We start from the raw sequence: 19,400 nt of genomic DNA, 5'->3' as shown, positions 1-19,400 counted from the left end.
TTAAACAATAGAAACTGTCCATTATGCATCTTTAGTTCTCTAAAACATATAGCTGTTCCTAATAACAGAAAGAACAAATAAATCTATCTGGATAGATTGAAAAGCTTACATTTAGTGTCGATTGACAAAGATGCAATGCATAGGAAAAGCCCCTAATCTTTAAATCCTGATTGGTGGAAAATGTAACTAACTTGGCACAGGTGTTTGTGAGTTTTGTGCTTAAATACTTGCTGACATGAACATCTGGGGATGCAGTCAGCTCCCGAGTCTATACTGTTGTCCCTGTCTGGTCAGTTTCTGCCATGCTGCCCAGTGATAAGTCTTGCTTTGTGTGACCGCTTATGTTTGCTTAGGTTGTTTCGGAGCCTCAGACCCACAATATGGTGATTGTCCCTTCTTGTAGGAAAGAATGACATTAAATTTCATGTGACATGTAATAAGGACTCCATGAAAGGGATAGATTCTAGCAGTCTGTAATTGGCCCTGATCCTGATAGGAAATTGAGAAAAATAGCTCATGATTGAGACATAAAATTGTGCTTTTAAAAATATATTCAGGCTGGGTAGTGGTGGTGTACGCCTTTAATTCCAGCACTCGGGAGGCAGAGGCAGGCAGATCTCTGTGAGTTCGAGGCCAGTCTAGGCTACAGAGTGAGTTCCAGGAAAGGCGCAAAGCTACACAGGGAAACCCTGTCTCCAAAAACCAAAAAAAAAAAAAAAAAAAAAAAAAAAAAAAAAAAAAAAAAAAAAAAAAAAAAAAAAAAAAATTTCCAGAGGGGTGGGGCTATATAACAGGCTTTTTTGGACCACCATCCCCCAAATCATGACATGGAGACTTATTAAGTTTGAATGCTTGGCCTTAGTTTAGACTTGTTCCTAACTAGTACTTATTAAAATTTTTTATGTATATGAGGGCTCTGTCGGCATGTACAATTTCATGCCAGGAGAGGGCATCAATCCCACTAGACATGGTTGTGAGCCACCATGTGGTTGCTGGGAATTGAACTCAGGACCTCTGGAAGAACAGCCAGTGCTTTTAACTGCTGAGCCATCTCTCCAGCCCCTTAACTAGTTCTTAAAACTTAAATTAACCCATATTTTTAAAGCTATGCTCTTTTATGTGGCTCAGTTACCTTTACCCTGTACTGCCCATCTTGCTTCCTGTTTGCCTGGCGACTCCCTCTTTCTTCTTCCCAGAGTGCTCTCTGCTCAGCAGTCCTATCTATACCTCCTGCCTAGCTCTTGGCCATTTAGTTTTTATTAAACCAATCACAGTGACACATCTTCACACAGTATAAAGGAATATTCCACAACAGGGTGTAGCTCAGTGGTTCAGCCCTTGCTTAGGATGTGTGAAGGCCTAGGTTCAATCTTTCATATGGCCAAGGAAGAAGGAAAAAAAAATTCAGGTTCCTCACAGCAGGTACCCACTAATTTCTAAACTTCAAAAGCAGTGTCTTTTATTTAAAAAGCCTATAAAACTTGAATTACTGTAACTACATAATTACCTGCTAATGATTACCCAGGACATCACTAGTCTTGAAATGTCTTTTCCTCTCTATCCTAAAGGTGCTAATGGCAAAACTCAAGTCCGGCAGCTGCTTGAGTGAGACGGCATGACTATGTTTTCACATCTGGTTTCTCAGTCCAGTGACACGGGGGAGAGGCTTTGCACACACTGGTCATAGTGTTTGGGCCTGAGAGTCGGCACATGAAGCACATCTGTGACTGTCTGTGTGCTCTCTCTGATCCTACAAGCATGCTCTGCCAGGCACTGAGCTGGGGAGGGGTACGGGAGAGGTAACACTGTAGGGACTAAGATGCTCCTGGTTAACAGCTCACCTTTCTTTTCACCTCCTCCCTATGCTCCTGTGGATTGGCCTTCGTGAATGCTAGGCTAGTGAGAACTCTACCAATGAGCCACTTCCTTGCCTCTGCTCTCTTGCTAGCTCTCTCTCTCTCTCTCTTTCTCTCTCTCTCTCTCTCTCTCTCTCTCTCTCTCTCTCTCTCTCTCTCTCTCATCTTTGGCTGTCCTGGATCTCACTCTGTAGACCAGGCTGGCCTCCAAGTGCTGGGATTAAAGGCGTGCACCCCCACTACCTGGCTGTGTTCTGTAGTCTCTACGGCTGTACTCAGCAGAATTAAGCCCATCACCACACACTATCCCCTCCCCTTTTCTCAGCTCTTCCATTCTTGAGTGCCTCTCGAGGTCACCCCTAAATAAACTCAAATTCTGTCTCAGAGCCTGATTTGGGAGGAAGGGATCTAAAGTAACAGAGGCATGGTTTTGAGAACGTGGGAAAAACAAGGTTCTCCTCCCAAGGAAAATAAGCCATATTCTTGAGAAACCAGGGTGGGCTGTGGGGAATTTGTGATAGAAGGGTCAAGGTTCCAGACCATTCTACATTTCCTTCCTTCTCTTCCCCAAATTTAGAGTCATAAGCATAAGTGGAGTAAAACCATAATTTTATTAATAGTCTCAGAAATACTTAAAACTACCTTATTTAAAGCACACTTTATATAGTTGGGCTCTCTAACTATTTGCTATCACAGTCCACCTTTCCTGTATTGTATTTTATGATTTATAATTGCTTATCTATTAATTTACTTAAGCTATCTACTGTTCACTACAAAAACTGCATACTCCACCAAAAAAAAAAAAAAAAAAAAAAGAAAGAAAGAAAAAGGAACTAAGCACACTCTGGTCACCGTTAAGACAGTACTCACACGGAAGATAACTCTCGAGGCTGAAGTTTGGCCTTGTGGCCTCAAATCCTCAATTCCTTGCTTCCTTCCTCATTAAAATCATGCTACTGTAACCTCTATCAGGCCACAGAGAGAAAGTCAGGGAAAATAAAATGACCAGATCTATAGACTAATCCACTAAGGCACATGTATGAGGAGGAAAACAAGAAAACATTAATGAATGTACAGTGAAGACATCTAACAATAACTTAGACCCAGTATCTTGAAATTTCATCACGAGATTGGTAGTTCCTTTTCTTTGTGGAACGGGAAAAAGAAGAGGCAGCCCTGAATTAACTATCTTTAATTTCAAGGTGATGAAAAGAAAAATGTAAAGTCTGTCCTTGGTCCACACAGCCCAACAGTTTCAGATTGTTTTTGGTTTACTGATCTTTCTATAGTTACAACCTTGAGAATCCTAACCCTCCCCACTTCCTCGTTTTGTTACTTTCCCTCTCCTTCGAGTAAGAGTTATCACATGCAGTAAATGTGCCACCGGTAATGCCGGAAACCAATTCTACAGCCAGACCTTGAACTCTGTTGGGCTGGGATATTCTGTCATCCCATTTTCTGTTTGCTGAAGTCACTTTAGTCCTGCACGGGCCACTCACTCTTCCTGTGACGTTCCGTAAGTCCTATCAGCCAGATGGTGTGCTCAGTGGGCCTCCCTCTGGAGAGCTCGGCAGTGTTTCCCGCATTGAGAGGTGTTCGGCTGAGACCCTGTCTGCATCGCCTCTATCCAGGTTTATGCTTTTATGGTTTTTTTTTCCCTCCCATTTTACCAAAAAGCGATCTTCTAAGGCGGAGAAAACTGAACTGTGAGGATGGCAAAAGACAGGGCCCTTGAAATGACCCCAAGGCGCGTGACAAAAACCTCCCTAGCAGTCAAGGCGGTGTCTGGGTCGAGTCAACTAACCAGGGTCCCCGAGGCAGGTGCCCATTGGCTCTTCAGCCACCAAGCTGAGAAAAGGCACAGCTCGCTCCCGCCCGGATCCTGGAGACGGCGCTGAGAACTTCCGCCTTAGGGAGAAAAAAAAAAATGTCCTCACGGGCCGAGCTTCCGGTCCACACCGGAGCCCGCAAGACCTTTTATCCTAGTTGGCGGCGGTCCGCGAGCCACACCCAGCCGCTCCCTGGGGCTTCTCCACACCCCGGGGAGCGGCTGCACGTTGCGACGGTGTGACGGTGACGCCGTGACGTCACGCAGAGGCCAGCGTCCCGAAAGGTCTCGGCTCCCCGGCGGAACGGCGAGTCAGGCGCCTGGGGGCGGGACTAACGTATGACTGATGTCCACTCCCACCAGTTGCCCTTCTCGTGCTTCCTCAAACCGACCAATAAGTGAGGAGCGAAGCCCGCAACGTTCTTCAGCCGCTACAGGAAGCTCCGCTCCCTCCGCTTGGCACGCCGCGGCCGCCATGCTTAGTGTGGCTCCTCGTGCTGAGGCAGTTTGCTCGCTCTTGGCTTTCAGACGCCCTCAGTGGACCCCTTCCCGAGCACTTCCTCCCCCTAACCATCAACTTCCACTTCTCCGCCTCCTCCCTCGCTCGCCGCCGGCCCGGCCACACCTAAGATGGCGGCTGGAGGCAGCGGGGCGGGGCTCCCCCGGCGCGGTGACGTCAGCGCGCAACGTGCCGGCAGGTGGAGGGAGAAGGGAAAGTTTGGCCCGTGCTCGGGGTTCGGGTGGAGGGCGGGACGGAGGGGCAGGGCCGGGGAGAAGCTGGTGTCGCGGTGCCGCGGAGGCCGAGGCCGGCTCGTGGGCCGGGCTAGGGACTGCGGGACGCGGAGCCGCGGGAGGCGAGGTCGGCCACAGCCGCGCGTCCCCGCCGTGGGGCCGCGCTTGACCCGTGCGCCCCAGCGTCGTGCGCTCCAAGGCTGGGCCAGGCGGCTGGTGGGGGGCGGCGGCTGGGCGTGGGGAGGCGTGCGGCGAGTTGACCCGAGAGCCCGGTGCGTGGGGGAGCGCCGTGGCCGGCGCTGCAGCCGTCATGTCTGAGGACTCGAGCGCCCTGCCCTGGTCCATCAACAGGGACGACTACGAGCTGCAGGAGGTGATCGGTGAGAGCCGAGGGGCGACGCGCGGGGACTCGGTGGGCCCAAGCCTTGCAGGGCACTGGTGCGCGGCGTGCGCCCGGGGTGGGGCTCCCTCCGCAGGGAGAGGCGTACCTGGGACAGATGTGTCCTGTGCAGAAAGGCATGCGGATGGGTGGCAGGCCTGGTCGAGGCGGCACTGGGGGTCGTGGGCAGAGCTAGCTGTGTGTCCTGGGATCGTGGGCTACAGGCACTTAGGTCCATTCCTGCAGCCGCGCGACGACTGCTTCAAGTGTGGACGAAGTGCTGGTTTGCAGGGGTGCGGCTGAGGGAAGCTGCAGGTACCCGGTGTTGAGCAGGACAGACCCGGCTCGGTTCTGTACAACTGACTTCTCTGGTCGAGGAGGCGGACGTTGACTAGGAAGAATGAAAAAAGATGTAGCGGATCTTGGAAGGTGTCAGGAAGGCAAGGAGCGAGATTAGTTATAATAAGGAATGATTTGGACGAGTCAGGTGATTTCAAGGAAGATTGTTTTTCTGACGTGAAGACCTGTTTTAAGTTGAGCCCTGAAGTGAGTTGTGAGTTGAGGGAAGATCGCCCTCCTTCCCCCGTTGGGGAAGACTCTGAGGAGAGAGAAAGTTTTAGGACCAGAAAGAGGGCATACTTGGATCTCGGGGGACCTTGGAAGGATTTTGGAGTTTTAAGTGTCCTTGGACGGTTCAACCAGGAACCATGGCGTGATCCCTAAACCTGGGTACCGTGTGTTGAGTGTACCTGAATAGGATCTGAGAATTACCAGTTAGCTGACACCAAACATGGATTTTCCTTCTCGGAGGTGCATGGTGCTTGAGGAGCTGTTTAGGGGGCAGGGATTAGGGGAGAGTCGGTGGCTCAGCAGGAGCGCAGGGACCATAGACATCAAAAGGGTTGGCTTTAACCTGAGACTTCATCGCTGACATGAGCAGACTCCTGAGTGTGGGAAGATTGTCTACACTGCCAGCATCCTGCCTTAAAAGTCATTTTACAAGAGACCGGCTTAAGATCCCATAGCTTCCTTAAAGGTGCCAGGGTTTATTGCACTGCTTGTGTTTTTTTTTAAAAAAAAAAAAAAAAGCAACCCCAGCCTGGTGCAGGCCTTTAATCCCAGCACTCGGGAGGCAGAGGCAGGCGGATTTCATGAGTTCGAGGCCAGCCTGGTGGTCTACAGAGTGAGTTCCAGGACAGGCTCCAAAACTACACAGAGAAACCCTGTCTCGAAAAACCAAAAGCAAAAGAAAAAAAAAAAAAAAGCAGCCCACCAGATTTCATTTTAGGGTGTGCTCGCTTGCAGTGGAGGATAGACTCCCTTGCTTACTTCCCACCTTCTTCTGTTCAGTCAGTCTCATTAGTTGGCCTGGAACTCACCATTTGGCTGACTGGTTAGTAGGAAGACTCCAGAGCCCTGTCTCTGCCTCCAGCATGGGATTACAAGCTCTACAGGATTACTGGGCCTGAAGCTTTACATGGGATCCACACTCAGCTTGTCAGGCAGCGCAACCTGGCAGCAGATTTGCTGTGTAGCTGAGGCTGGTCTTGACCTGACCTCTTTGCCCTCCTGCCTCCGTTTCTCTAAATTTCATTTTTATACTTCATTGGCTTCCTGTTTTCCAACAACATGGGCTAAGTTTTCTCTAAAAGACATCAGCTGGCCAGTAAGATGGGTAGAGGAGACTGCTGCCAAGCCTGGTCATTGGCACCCCTCAGCCCTCATGGAAGTGTAACAGTGCATAAAGGATGTCTGGTCTTAGGTCACTCCGTAGGTCTGTCCTTGTTGCATGTTGGCTCTTTAACACGTACTGGTTGAGCTAGCTACATCTCTCTTGCTTGGGACCTTAAATTTCATGTTGAAGGAAGGGTTTAAATGGGAGATTCCAGAATGATGTCAGAAAAACAAAAAGAGTCCCTAGTATTGTTCTGGAAGAATAACATTGCGTTTCTTTCTGGTGGGGTGTACATCCTTCCTAGTTCTCCACAGCCTAACAGTAGGAGTGGTCGGAGTCATTCTTGATGCTTTTGTTGTTCAGCTACAAACTTTGAGAGTTGCAAGGGCTATGGAGATTTAGTGACATTGATTTTGTATAGTCAGAACTATAGAACAGGATGTCTGAGTGGGCAATAAGAAGGGAGTCTGTTAGTTTTCTAAGTGGATTCTCACTCTGGTCACAAAGTGATCTCAGGTTCATCAAAGGTTAAGAATACCAGTGTGATTTGGTCATCTCTGGGGACACAGATGGCTTAGTGGTTAGGAGCTTTACTGCTCTCCAGAGGACCTGAGTTTGGGTCCTGCACCTGTATCAGGTGCTCACAGCTGCTGAAAAAGAAACTCCAGGAGATCTGATGACCTCTTCTGGCCTCAGGCACCGGCATATACATGAAATTTGAAAACACAGATACGAACATATACACATAGATAAAAAATTAAAATAAAGCTTAAAGTAAACTGTATTAAGTATGATTTAATACCATGAATTTCAGTCATTTTATTTAGTGATTTCTTTTTTGGGGGTGAGTTTCCTAAGTTTCCTTTAAAAGATCACATCATCCAGTTTAGACTATTCCCATCATCCCTGAGAGATTCCTTTGTACGTCCTGCTCCCAGTCCATGCAGCCACAAGTTTATTTTTGTCTATAGGTTTGTCTTTTATGGATCATATAATAATATAATAATGTGACCTTTGCTGCCTGGCTTCTGTCACACAGCACACTGTTTTTACTTTCCTAGAAATGTTTGTGCAGGTATAATTTACATCCCATGAAATAAACTTGATTCAAGTGTCCAGTTAGTAATATTCTAGTGAATTTGCCGAGTTGTTCAGTCATCACCACAATCCGGTTTTAGAACATTTCTCTCATTCCAGAATGATGCCTCACGTCCATTCGCAGTACCTCCCCGTTCCACCCCAGCCCCAGGCAACCCAAACTTTCTTTTCTGTCTGGACATTTCATATGAGAGTAGTCATATAATGTGTATTCCTTGGTGTTTGCTGAGGTTCACCCATGTCCCATAGCACGAAGTAACGGTTATACGTAGTTCCTTTTTATCGGACACCAGTTGATGGGCATTGGCTTGTTTCTGTCCCGTGGCTGTTCGGAATAGAGCTATTAGTATTCACATCAAGTCTTCTTGGAAAATGTCTTATTTATTTATTTATTTTTGTACCGCCAACTCAGTAGAATCGCAAGGTCATAATGGTAAGTTTCTGTCTGTAAACTGCCAAAATGGTTTGTCAAAGTACTCATACCATTTTACATTCTACTGGATTGTGTGAGAATTCCCATTTCTATACAACTTAGCAATTTGCAGTTGGTCTTTTTTGTATGTGTGAATACATATGTGTGTTTAAGGGTGCAAGCCCAGGGCCTCTCACATGCTAAACATATGCTTGCAGCTGAACTACATGGCTAGCCCTGTCTCTTTGGTTATTGCCATTCTAGTAGATTTGCAGTGGTATCTTACTGCATTTCTCCTCTAGTAGATTTGTAGTGGTATCTTACTGCATTTCTCCAAGGCCTAATGCTGGTGAACATCTTTTTATGTGCTTGCTTATTAGGCTTTCACACACATATCTTTAATTCTCTTACTTGGGTTGTGCTTTGGTACTTTTTTGAGAAAAGGCTCTCCTTGGGTGCCCAGGCTGGTCTTGGATTGATGGCAATTTTTTCTGTCTGTCTGCCTGCCTGCCTCCCTGCCTGCCTCCCTGCCTCCCTCCCTGCCTTTCTTTCTTTCTCTTTTTTCCTGAGATAGGATATCACCATGTAGCTCTAGCTGTCGTGGAACTCCCTGTGTAGACTAGGCTGGCCTCAAACTCAGAGATCTTCATGCATCTGCTGGGATTAAAGATGTGCCACCACCTGGCTCTAAGAGAAATTTTGATTAAATTTTTTTATTAATTTATTTTAAGACATGGTCTAGCTATGTAGTTCTAGCTGGCTTGGAACTTGAGGTAATTCTGCTTCTGCCTCCTGAGGGCTGCGATTATAGGCTTGAGCCACCACACTTGGCTAAAAGTTTTACATTTTGGTGAAGTTTCTTTTTATATTGATTTTGCTTTTGGTGTATATACACCTAAGACATCTTTACCCAACATCATAGTGATTTTTTGTTATTTTTTTGGTTTTTTTTCAAGACAGAGTTTCTCTGTGTAGCTTTGGATCCTGTCCTGGAACTCACTCTGTAGACCAGGCTGGCCCCGAACTCACAGAGATCCTCCTGCATCTGCTTCCCAAATGGTGGGGGCTTGCTATTTTCTTTAAGTATGGTTACATCTAAGTCTCTGATACATTTTGAGGTTTTGTATGATGACAGATAAGGGAAACTACCTTGTTTTGTTTAAAGACATTGAGACAGAAGATGAGAGAGCAGCTTTTAGGAGTCTTCTCTCCCCTCTACCATGTTGGTTCTGGGGACTGGACTTAGGCTGTCAGGTTCCCTTACCCTTTGGGCTGTTTCACTGGCCCCTTGTTCTCCTTTATGGTAAAATAACAAAAAATTGCCTTGGGGACATGTTCACCATACAGGTTGGAATTCAAAAGACTTAAAGAATTTTATCATCTTAAAGATGTTTTGGCAAGCTTTAACAATTTTCTATATGATTATTTATAGGAGTTAGTACTTGCTCAGTTAATCATTCATTTTAGTAACTTTGAGCTCATCTCTAGTCTAGTCTTACATTAGAAATTTTCAGCATATTATGGCTGGAGAGATGGCTCAGCAGTTCAGAGCGCCTACTATTATTCCAGGGGACCTAGGTTCAATTCCCAGAACCCATGTTTAGTAGCTCACAAGTGCCTGTAACTCCACCTACAGGGGATCTGATAGCTTATTTTGGTCTCTCTGTGTATGCACACAAATAAAAATAGAATGTTTAAAAAAAGAGTCTCAGCATGGTTAAACTATATTTGATATGAGTGGAGAGAGTTTTAAAAATAAGAAATTTGGAATTAGACTGACTAATTTTGTCTTTACCACTTAATAAATTTGCCATTGTGGACACATTCTGTGCAGTTGGGTTTTGTTCTGTTTTTTAATATGTATTGGTGTTTTGTCTGCATGTATGTCTGTGTGAGGATGTCAGATCCCCTGGAACTGGAGTTACAGACAGTTGTGAGCTGCCTTGTGGGTGCTGGGAATTGAACCCAGGTCCTCTTGAAGAGAGAGCAGCCAGTGCTCCTAACCACTGAGCAATCTCTCCTACCCCTGTCCCAGCTTGTATTAAATGCTCCCTAAAGTAGTTGTTATTGTCTATTTTCTTTTCTTCTGTTTGTCTGTCTGTCTTTTTTTTTTTTTTAAAGATTTTTATTTATTATGTATGCAGTGTTCTGCCTGCAGGCCAGAAGAGGGCACCAGATCTCATTACAGATGGTTGGGAGCCACCATGTGGTTGCTGGTAATTGAACTCAGGACCTCTGGAAGAGCAGCCAGTGCTCTTAACCGCTGAGCCATCTCTCCAGCCCCTGTCTTTCTTTTTTTGTAACAGAGTCTCTACATAGCCTTGGCTATCCTGGAACTCACTGTGTAGACCAGGGTAGACTCAAACACAGAGATCCACCTGTGTCTGCCTTTCCATCCTGTGTTAAAAGGCTTGCACCGCTATGCCTGGCCCCTTTGTCTTATATTTCTCAGATTCTGATTTTGTTAATGAAACGTGAAATTCTATGTGATTTAAAATCTTAAAAAAATTTGTGTGTGGGAGGGTTCTTGGTGGTCTGTGTACATCTGTGTGTATGGTTGTGTGCACCCCTTGTGTAGAGGCCAGAGGTGGACACGGGGTATCTTCTGTGGCTCCCCATTTTGTTATGTCTCTGCATCCCTACACTTCACCCTGCACGGGGGGGTTACAGACACATCCCCAGCGTTTACCCAGGGGCTAGTATCTGAACAACTCAGGTCTTCTTCACGTTTGCATCAGTCACTCTGCCCATGGGGCCATTTATAGAGGCCCGTGATTTGAATTTTGAATCTGTTTATAAGCTTATTGGAACATCTCTGCATGCTCCTTCTCCCTTTGAGGTCTCATTCAAGATTTGGTAGACTAGGCCTTGCCACTATGGTGTTGTTAACACTACATTATGGTGATAGAGACAAAAGCTAGCCTGGCAGAAACCACCTTGGCAAAGAAGGACTGTGCCATCTGGCTTTTATTGTCGTCTAAAAGTCTCAGTAATGACTAGTTACTTCAGACTAAGTTTAAAAACTGGAAAACTTTAGTCTAGTTTTGAGACTTGATTTCCAAATGTAGATTCTAAAGCACCCCTCCATAATTGTGAAAGACTAATGTTCTGTCTATAGTGCTGTGCTTTCTGTTTACTTAGGAGAGCAGGGTGACATTTTCAGTGAGGTCATCATGAGATCCTCAACTTCATAGGGTTAAACCAGAAATTGCATTTGTCTGCACGTAACAGTAGTTGAATACAGTCCTTCCTCTCCTGTATAGGAAAGACTGAGGTGGCTAGTGTGCAGATGTTGTATCTGAGGCCCTCGGTTTCCATGCCATCACAACTTAGCCGTGACTCACTCATGAGGGCTGGTGTTTGTTCCCCCTCCAGCTTCATGCTCACATTTAGTCAGGAAGAATGGGGCAGAAAGACAGCCATGGCAGCCGAGGGAGCACCCTTTCAAGGAGCTTTTCTGTCCTGGATGTCTTATCATTGACTTCTTCTATTTCATTGTTTTGAACTATGTAATTTGGTCATTGCAAGGGGGACTGGGGAATGAAGCTTTTTTTTTAACTGGGTAGTACATTATTACTTCAATAAAATAGAGAAAGTTGTGAATAAAGCTACTGTTTTGTTTTTGTCAAAACTAGGTGAATCATACGCAAGATTCTCTTGATAAAGAATTAAATAATTACATTTTGAAAAAATAAGTTATTTTATGTGCATTGGTGTTTTGCCTGCATGTATGTCTGTATGAGGGTGTCACATCTTGCAGTTACAAACAGTTGTGAGCTGCCATGTCGGTGTTGGGAATTGAACCTGGGTCCTCTGGATGAGTAATCAGTGCTCTTAACTGCTGGGCCATCTGTCCAGTCCATAGTTAATTAAATGTAATTAAATAGTGAAAATTAAAATAGTTAAGACATTGCAAGTAAATAATTTAACCTGATGCATAGTGAGCAATTAATAAATGTTAGTGTTAATTTTAAGAGCTAATTACCTACCAGTTAAGAGCATAGTATTGAACACCATGTAGGTCCAGTCTCTTAAGTCCTGCTTTGCCTTGCAGGAATTGGATATCCTAAGTGTTTAAAAATTTTTTTATTGCTGAGCGGTGGTGGCACACGCCTTTAATCCCAGCACTCGGGAGGCAGAGGCAGGCGGATCTTTCGTGAGTTCGAGGACAGCCTGGTCTACAGGCGAGATCCAGGAAAGGTGCAAAGTTACCGTCTTAAAAAACCAAAGAGAAAAAAAGTTATTGTTGTTATTTTATATGTATGTGTTTTGTGTGTATATCTGTGCACCATGTGTGTGCCTGGTGACCAAGGAGGCCATGAGAGTTTGTCAGATCTCTTGGAACTGGAGTTCTAGATGGTTGTGTGCTCTTAACCACTGAGTCATCTCTCTAGTCTATAACCTGAGTCTTAACTTTGCTTACACTCTTTTATTTGCATTATTTTGTGAGACCAGTAATAGCTAACTGATGGGATTATTGTTATGATTAGATGAAAAAAAAAGATATTTAAGAAATTGCTCAGCATACTAAGTTGTCAGTTAATGTCTGCATTCATGATAATGACAGTGAAGTGATGCCATAAAGACTGGGTTATTTTTGTGTTCTCTCTTAAGCAGGGACTTTTCCCAGAAGAATATTCTACTGTTTGATTAATTTCTTTAAGCATTTATTGCGCACCTGGCACTGGTCTGGGTTCAGAGATAAAGCAGGAGAGCAAACTCAGACACCTTCCTCTCTGGAGTTAGTGGCTCTGCTGTGGGGCAAAGGGGAAAGACTGTAGGTATTAGAAGTAGAAGCAGGGGTGCGATTTTAAATAGGCTATGGAAAGCTTCACCTGGGCGGCATTGGAGGAGAGACCTGAAGGAGGTGTGTGCTTATGACAGAGAGTTTGTTCCAGGAGGACGGAGCAGGACTCTGGAGTACAAGCGTAGGTAGGGGTGGCAAGAGCAGAGCCTGACAGTGTGAACTAACACACTGGGGAGAGGTTCAGAAGAGAGTGTGGTAGGGAGGCGAGGCCTTGGCCGTCAGAATCAAGTCACTGTAGGAACTTAGCTTTGGCTTTTGTGTATACATGTGTATGGGCACGCATGTAGAGGTCAGAGGACAGGTTGTGTAAATTAGTTCTCTTATTCCACTGTGGTGGTTTGAATGAAATTGGTCCCTATAGGCTCATGTGTTTTAATACTTGGTCTTAGTTAGTGGACCTGTTTGGGAAGGATTAGGTATGATGGCCTTGCTGCAGGACTTGTGTCACTGGGAATGGGCTTTGAGGTTTCAAAAGACTCCTGCCTCTTGGCTGTGGATCAAGACGTGAGCTCACAGCTGTTCTTCACTCTGACATTATGGACTCTATCTGACCCTTTAAAACCGCAAACCAAATAAATGCTGCTTTTGTTTTACAAGTTGCCTTGGTTGTGGTGTTTTATCACAGCAACAGAAAAGTAACTGAGAAATCCACTTTGTATGTTCTGGAAATTGAACTGAAGTTGTCAGACTTAGTGGCAAGGTACTCTACCCATTGAGCTGTCTTGTAAGCCTGACCTTGGCTTTGAGAAAGATCAAAAGTTATCTCAAGGTTCTGAACATTGGTTTAACTTGAACTGCCTTGCATTTTTAAACTTGGGCTGCTGTATGAAGTTTTTGTTGTTTTTTCGTTTGTGTGTGTGTGTGTGTGTGTGTGTGTGTGTGTGTGTGTGTGTTTAAAGACAGGGCTTCTCTGTGTAACAGCCCTGGCTGCCGGGCTGTCCTAGAACTCACTCTGTAGATCAGGGTGGCCTTGAACTCACAGAGACCCTCCTGCCTCTGCTTCCCAAATGGTGGGATTAAAGGCGTGAGTCATCACGGCCCAATGGACCATATATCTCTTAATAGTGATGGCTGGACAAATTCTGTTAGGGAAATACATTTATTTCTCTTTCTTTGCATGTGTGCGTGCGTGCGTGCGTGCGTGCGTGCGTGCCTGCCTGCCTGTGTGTGTGTGTGTGTGTGTGTGTGTGTGTGTGTGTGTTGGAGGTCAGAGAACAACTTTCAGGAGGTGCTTCTCTTGTTCTCTCATGTGGTCCCTAGTGATTGAACTCAGGTGTGGTCGAAAGTACCTTTGCCCACTGCCCGGCTTCTATTTTTAAACTAATTTTTAAATTAGCACTTAAAGTGATGAGGTTTATTATGGCATTTTTCATACATAGAAAATTATACTTTATTCTTATTCATCATTTTCTACTTCTGTCTTAGTTACTTTTCTGTTGCTGTGACAAAAGACCATGACCAAGGTGACTTATAAAAGAAAGCATTTAAGCTTGGCGGTAGTGGCACATGCCTTTAATCCTAGCACTTGGGAGGCAGAGATAGGCAAATTTCTGTGAGTTTGAGACCATCCTGGTCTATAGAGCAAGTTCCAGGACAGCCAGGGCTACACAGAGAAACCCTGACTTGAAAAACACAAACAAACAAACAAACAAACAAACAAACAAACAAAAAAGGCATTTAATTTGGGGGCTCTCGGTTCCAGAGGATTAGAGTCCATAACCATCCTGGCAGGGAGTTTGGCAGCAGGCAGCAGGCATGGTGCTGAATCAGTAGCTGTAAGTTTACATCTTGAGATGACAACCACCAAGCTGAGATGCTGTGGATGTTGAAACCTAAAGCCCACACCCAGTGACACCTCCTCTAACAAGGCCACACCTCCTAATCCTTCCAAAACAGTTCCACCAACTGGGCACCGAGTATTCAAATATGTGAATATGGGGCTGTTCTCATTACACCACCACTTACGCTCCTCAGCCTCATCTGCCCCTTCCTCTTTGCTGGTGCTGGTCCTCCTTTCATACAGTCTTCTCTCCTGCTTTCGCAGGACTTCCACTGTCCTCTCCCCTTCCCTTCCTCACCGTGTGTCTTCAATTGATTTTTTTATTTTGAAAAGTTTTTGAGACAGCTCGTCTTCACTTTGTAAATTAATGTTTGGTGTGTGATATCTACTAACACTGAAGTTGCAGAAGTAAACCAGGGCAGATGGTGGAGGAGATAAGGATAAAAGTCTGATAAAGCCAGAGGATGCACACAGGGAAATCTGTTAACAGTGACTATTAAGGCAGTTGCTTCCATACTTGGAAAGCACTTGTGAGGGTGCTTCTATCCGATGCCTGTGTGTTTCCACTGACTAGTTGTTTCAGCTGTTACACTAAGTAAGTAATGGCAGTCTTGCCCTGTGTCGTGCACTTATTTTGTTTATGCTAAGACAGCACCGTGGTGAATCCTGTGAGTAAACTTGTGGTTTAAAGGAACACTCATGCATTAAGGTTCTGCTTCAAAGAGACCTTTACAGTTCATCTCTAATCCTCCTGTTGCTATATTCTTGCAAAATATTAGAGACAAGTTATAATTATGAATGGTTTTTGGATATCCTTTCCTGTTCTATTTGTTATTAATTGCTGTTTTCTATGTCGTAATTGTTTTTCTAACGAAGGAACATTATCAGCTAGTCTGAATTAGTAGTATTGAATGTTTGTTTACTGTATTACCATAGTGCTTTGTGTTAGAACTTAGAGATGTTTGAACTTTTGTTTTGGGGAAATCCTATAAATATGGATTGTTAGAAGTGCTTGCTAGAAGAACTGAAGCTGCAGGTCTCTTACCATTAAATGTTAAAATTCCAGCCATTTGTCTTTGGCTGTTTATTGAATCATACCAGAGCTTAATTGATAAATTGTTTATAGAAACTTATTCATTGAATTAAACTTGGAGTGACCAAAACATTTTAAGGCCAGTGAAATGGATCAATGGGTAAAGGAGCTTGCTGCCAAGCCTGACAACTGTTGACACAAAACCCACAACCTCTCATCTTAACGGGAATCAGAGAGTTTATTCTGGAGCCATTTTGAGTAACTGTTGCCTGGGAACACATATTTAGGTTACTCCAAAATCTATGTTTCAATGTGGAAGCGCTTTCATGGTTTTACAGAAGAAAGCTGTAAATCAAGGCAAGTTTAAAACATCTTGGTAGGTATATCAGAGAGGCAGGTACAGAAGAAGATGGGGGGAGCTTTCCTATAGGCCCAGGACTGTTTGATCACATTCTTAACTTTTGGATTGGTGGATTGGTCTGCTAAGTTAATAGATTACTCAAGTAATCTTGTTTCAAGATGTTAGTTCAAACTGAGGTAGGCAAAGAATTGGCTGTTCTAGAGGGCCAGAACTGCTCAGGATAAGGAAATTAGCTTCTGGGTCTGCAATATTCCAGTCTCTCCACAGTCCTGAAATTCACACACACACCACACACACACACACACACACACACACACACACACACACACACACACACCACACCACACCACACACACAATGAATGTAATAAAAAGATAATTCTAGTTGAACAGCTATAACTGATGTATTTCATTGTTAGTTCATTTTTAGCTAATAAACTCTTGAGTTAAGGAAATAAGAACTAAGTTAAAACCATTTCATTGTTTGTATAGTAGTCCCCTATCTATGCCTTTTATTTCTCAGGTTTTAGTTACCTATTGTCACCTGAGATCTGAAAAAAAAAATTATTCACTCACTGACTGTTTGTTTGTTTGTTTGTTTATTGAGACAGGGTTTCTCTCTGTAGCCCTGGCTGTCCTGGAACTCGCTCTGTGGAATAGATTGGCCTCCAACTCACAGAGATTCACCTGCCTCTGCCTCCTGAGTGCTGTGATTGAGTGCCACCATGCCTGGCTGAGATCTGAAATTTCTTATTGGAAAATTCCAGAAATAACTCAGGAGCTTCAAATTGTGCACTCTTGTGAGTAGCACTGTGAGACTGGCCACAGTCCTCACTGCAGGATGTGGTTGTCCAGGATGTCCATGCTGCCTTCTCTGTCAGCAGGCGTCCCTGACTAAACCGTTGGTATTGTACTCTGCTTGTGTTAGCTAGCCCTTAGTGATGGCCCCAGTGCAAGAGATCTTGGTGCTGGCAGTTCTCACATACATGCCAGAGAGAAACCATAGAGGATTTCCCTGACAGCAGAACACACAGGCTGCATCTGCAGCATTTGTTTCTTGTTTTTATTTTATTTTTGCATTCACACAAGTGTGTGTGTGTGTGTGTGTGTGTGTGTGTGTGTGTGTATGTGTGTGTATGTGTATGTGTGTGTGTGACAGGCTGACCTTGAATTCAAGATTCTTCTGCTTCTTAAAGGCTGTATTTAGAGGTATAGTGTACCCACACAGCTCCAAGGTGAAAGGTCTTAATAATAAAAGGAAAAAAAAAAATCAGAGCTGAACATGGTGACTCCTGTCTGTAATCATATAGTATTGAAGAGGTAGAAGCAGGAGGATTAGGAGTTCATGTTCATCCTCTGTTACAGAGAGTTCAAAGCCAGCCTAGGCTGTAAGAAAGTGTCTCAAACAAAACGGCAGTAATAAAATCATAATGGTAATTGGGATTGCTAAGGTGTATGGTGAGAATGGACATTGCATCTCTAAAATTGTAAATCAGGAAATTTTATATTGTTATAATTACTGTTTGAATTTGTTATTTTTTTGCATTTTATTGTGCCTAATTGAGATTAAACTTTACCATCATTATGTGTAAGAGAAAAATATCATTGTAGGGTTCAGTATTATTCCCTGGTTGCAGACATCCTCTCGGATGTCCTGTGAGTGGCATATGTAGACATAATGTTAATATAGTTCAGGGTAGCATTTCAGGTTTTGTTTATGGTTAACCAGTTTAAATTATATAGTGATAGATTAGAATACCACTAGAGAACACACTTGGAGAATTAACTTGATCACTAGGAGCACACAATATAGACCTGAGATTGTTTAATTAAACAAAGTGATGATATAAAAGAGTCATTGTGTCTTTTGTGACTTGAACATTTCTGGACAGTCAGCCTCCTTTAGTGACCTGTTCCCAAGCATCACACAGTGGTTTCTCTGATAGCAAGAGTGGGGAAGTCATTCTGTATGGTTTTGTTCATAGAAGTGAGTGTAAATCACTCTCACCTAACCTGTTGTACTCAAGGGCCTCATAAAAGATGTTCAGCCTTTTAAAAAGCTAATTGCAGAGCACTCCAGTAGTAGTCTGTTGGGATAGTTTTATTTCATTTTATATTTTGTTAGACAGATGCTTAGATAAACCACTAAAAAGAAGGTAACACAAAGGCATCTGATAATCTCTTCTTGTAAGTTAAACACACAAAAAAGCATCTGCAGTTTCTTCTGAGGAAGGTATGGAAATCAGGTGTGTCCTGTTGGCTTCAGGTAGTTGAACATAGCAGCTGAGTCTTCTGAGTTGTAAAGTAAATCTTGTTTGTTGGGATGGGAGATCAGATGGAAACTAACATTTTGAGGAGATCGGCTGACTTTCCTAAGTGTCTGTGCCATTTTGTAATTCTACTAACAATGCAGGAGCATTACAATATTTCATATTTTCCTATTGACACCTTATATTTTATTTTCTGAGGTAGGATCATTTGATGTATCCCAGGCTATCCTTGAACTCATGATTTTTCTATTTCAGCCTTCCTAGCAACTACTGTCAGCTCTTGTTTGTGTTGTGCTGAGGATTGAACCTAGGGCCATATTTATCCTAGACAGGCATTCTGCCTCCAAAATGTGTCCGCAAATCTTCCCTCCCCCAAACCAGGGCCTTGTACTTGCTAGGCAAGTACTTTATTTATAAGTGATTTAATTCCTCCCTCTCTCCCTCCCTCCCTCTTTCTCTCCCTCTCTCTCTCTTTCCTTTTGATTTAGCTATCTTACAGGTACTGAAGTTGTATCTTACCGATTTTTGTCCTTTTTTTCCTATACCTTAGCCCTTTACACAAGTGCCCTGTCACTGAGCTCTGAACTGTAGTCTTGCACCTCCTATACTATTGGGAAGGACTTTGTTTGTTTGTTTTTGAGGTTGGGTCTCATGTACCCCAGACTGGCTTTGAATTCTAGGGAATCTCCTGCCTGTGCCTCCCAAGTAGAATTCACATGTGTGAACCATCATGCTTGGCTTGTGAAGGAATTTTTAAAATTGAGAACATACTCAGATGCTATTTTATGCTGTATATTATATTTTAACTTTTATTAAATATTTGAATAGATAATGGCTGATAAAAATGACAAAAGTTATAATCTGAGAGTAAAATAGTATGTCTGAGCCCAAGTTATTTTTGTTAGGTTATATAAACAACACACATTTAAGATAATCTTAAAAAAAAAAAAAGATACATTCTTTGTCATATTGTTTTTGTTCTCTCTCTCTCTCTCTCTCTCTCTCTCTCTCTCCCTCTCTCTCCCTCCCTTCCTCTCTCTCCCTCTCTCCCCAGAGTCTCACCATATAGCTCTGGAACTGGCTATGTAGATCAGGCTGGTCTAGAACCCACAGAGATCCACCTGCCTCTGCCTCCTGAGTGCTGGGAGTAAAGGCTGTGTGTAAGACAAA

At 43.9% G+C, this 19,400-nt stretch overlaps 1 protein-coding gene across 2 annotated transcripts in view; it reads left to right on the top strand.

Moving 5' to 3' along the window:
• The first annotated feature begins 4,625 nt into the window (after positions 1-4,625).
• Oxsr1 (oxidative stress responsive kinase 1) overlaps positions 4,626-19,400 on the top strand; it is a 98,019-nt gene continuing 83,244 nt past the window's right edge. For both annotated transcript variants that reach the window (XM_028856418.2, XM_037208031.1), the window contains exon 1: positions 4,626-4,796. In XM_028856418.2, the coding sequence (XP_028712251.1) occupies positions 4,727-4,796 (70 nt within the window). In that variant the 5' untranslated portion in view covers positions 4,626-4,726. The remainder of the gene's footprint in view (positions 4,797-19,400) is intronic.

Source organism: Peromyscus leucopus, chromosome 7 (assembly GCF_004664715.2).
Source record: "Peromyscus leucopus breed LL Stock chromosome 7, UCI_PerLeu_2.1, whole genome shotgun sequence".
In the NCBI taxonomy this organism is placed as follows: Eukaryota; Metazoa; Chordata; class Mammalia; order Rodentia; family Cricetidae; genus Peromyscus; species Peromyscus leucopus.
The sequence above is the reverse complement of the archived record's forward strand: the minus strand, read 5'-3'. Positions and strand labels throughout refer to the sequence as shown.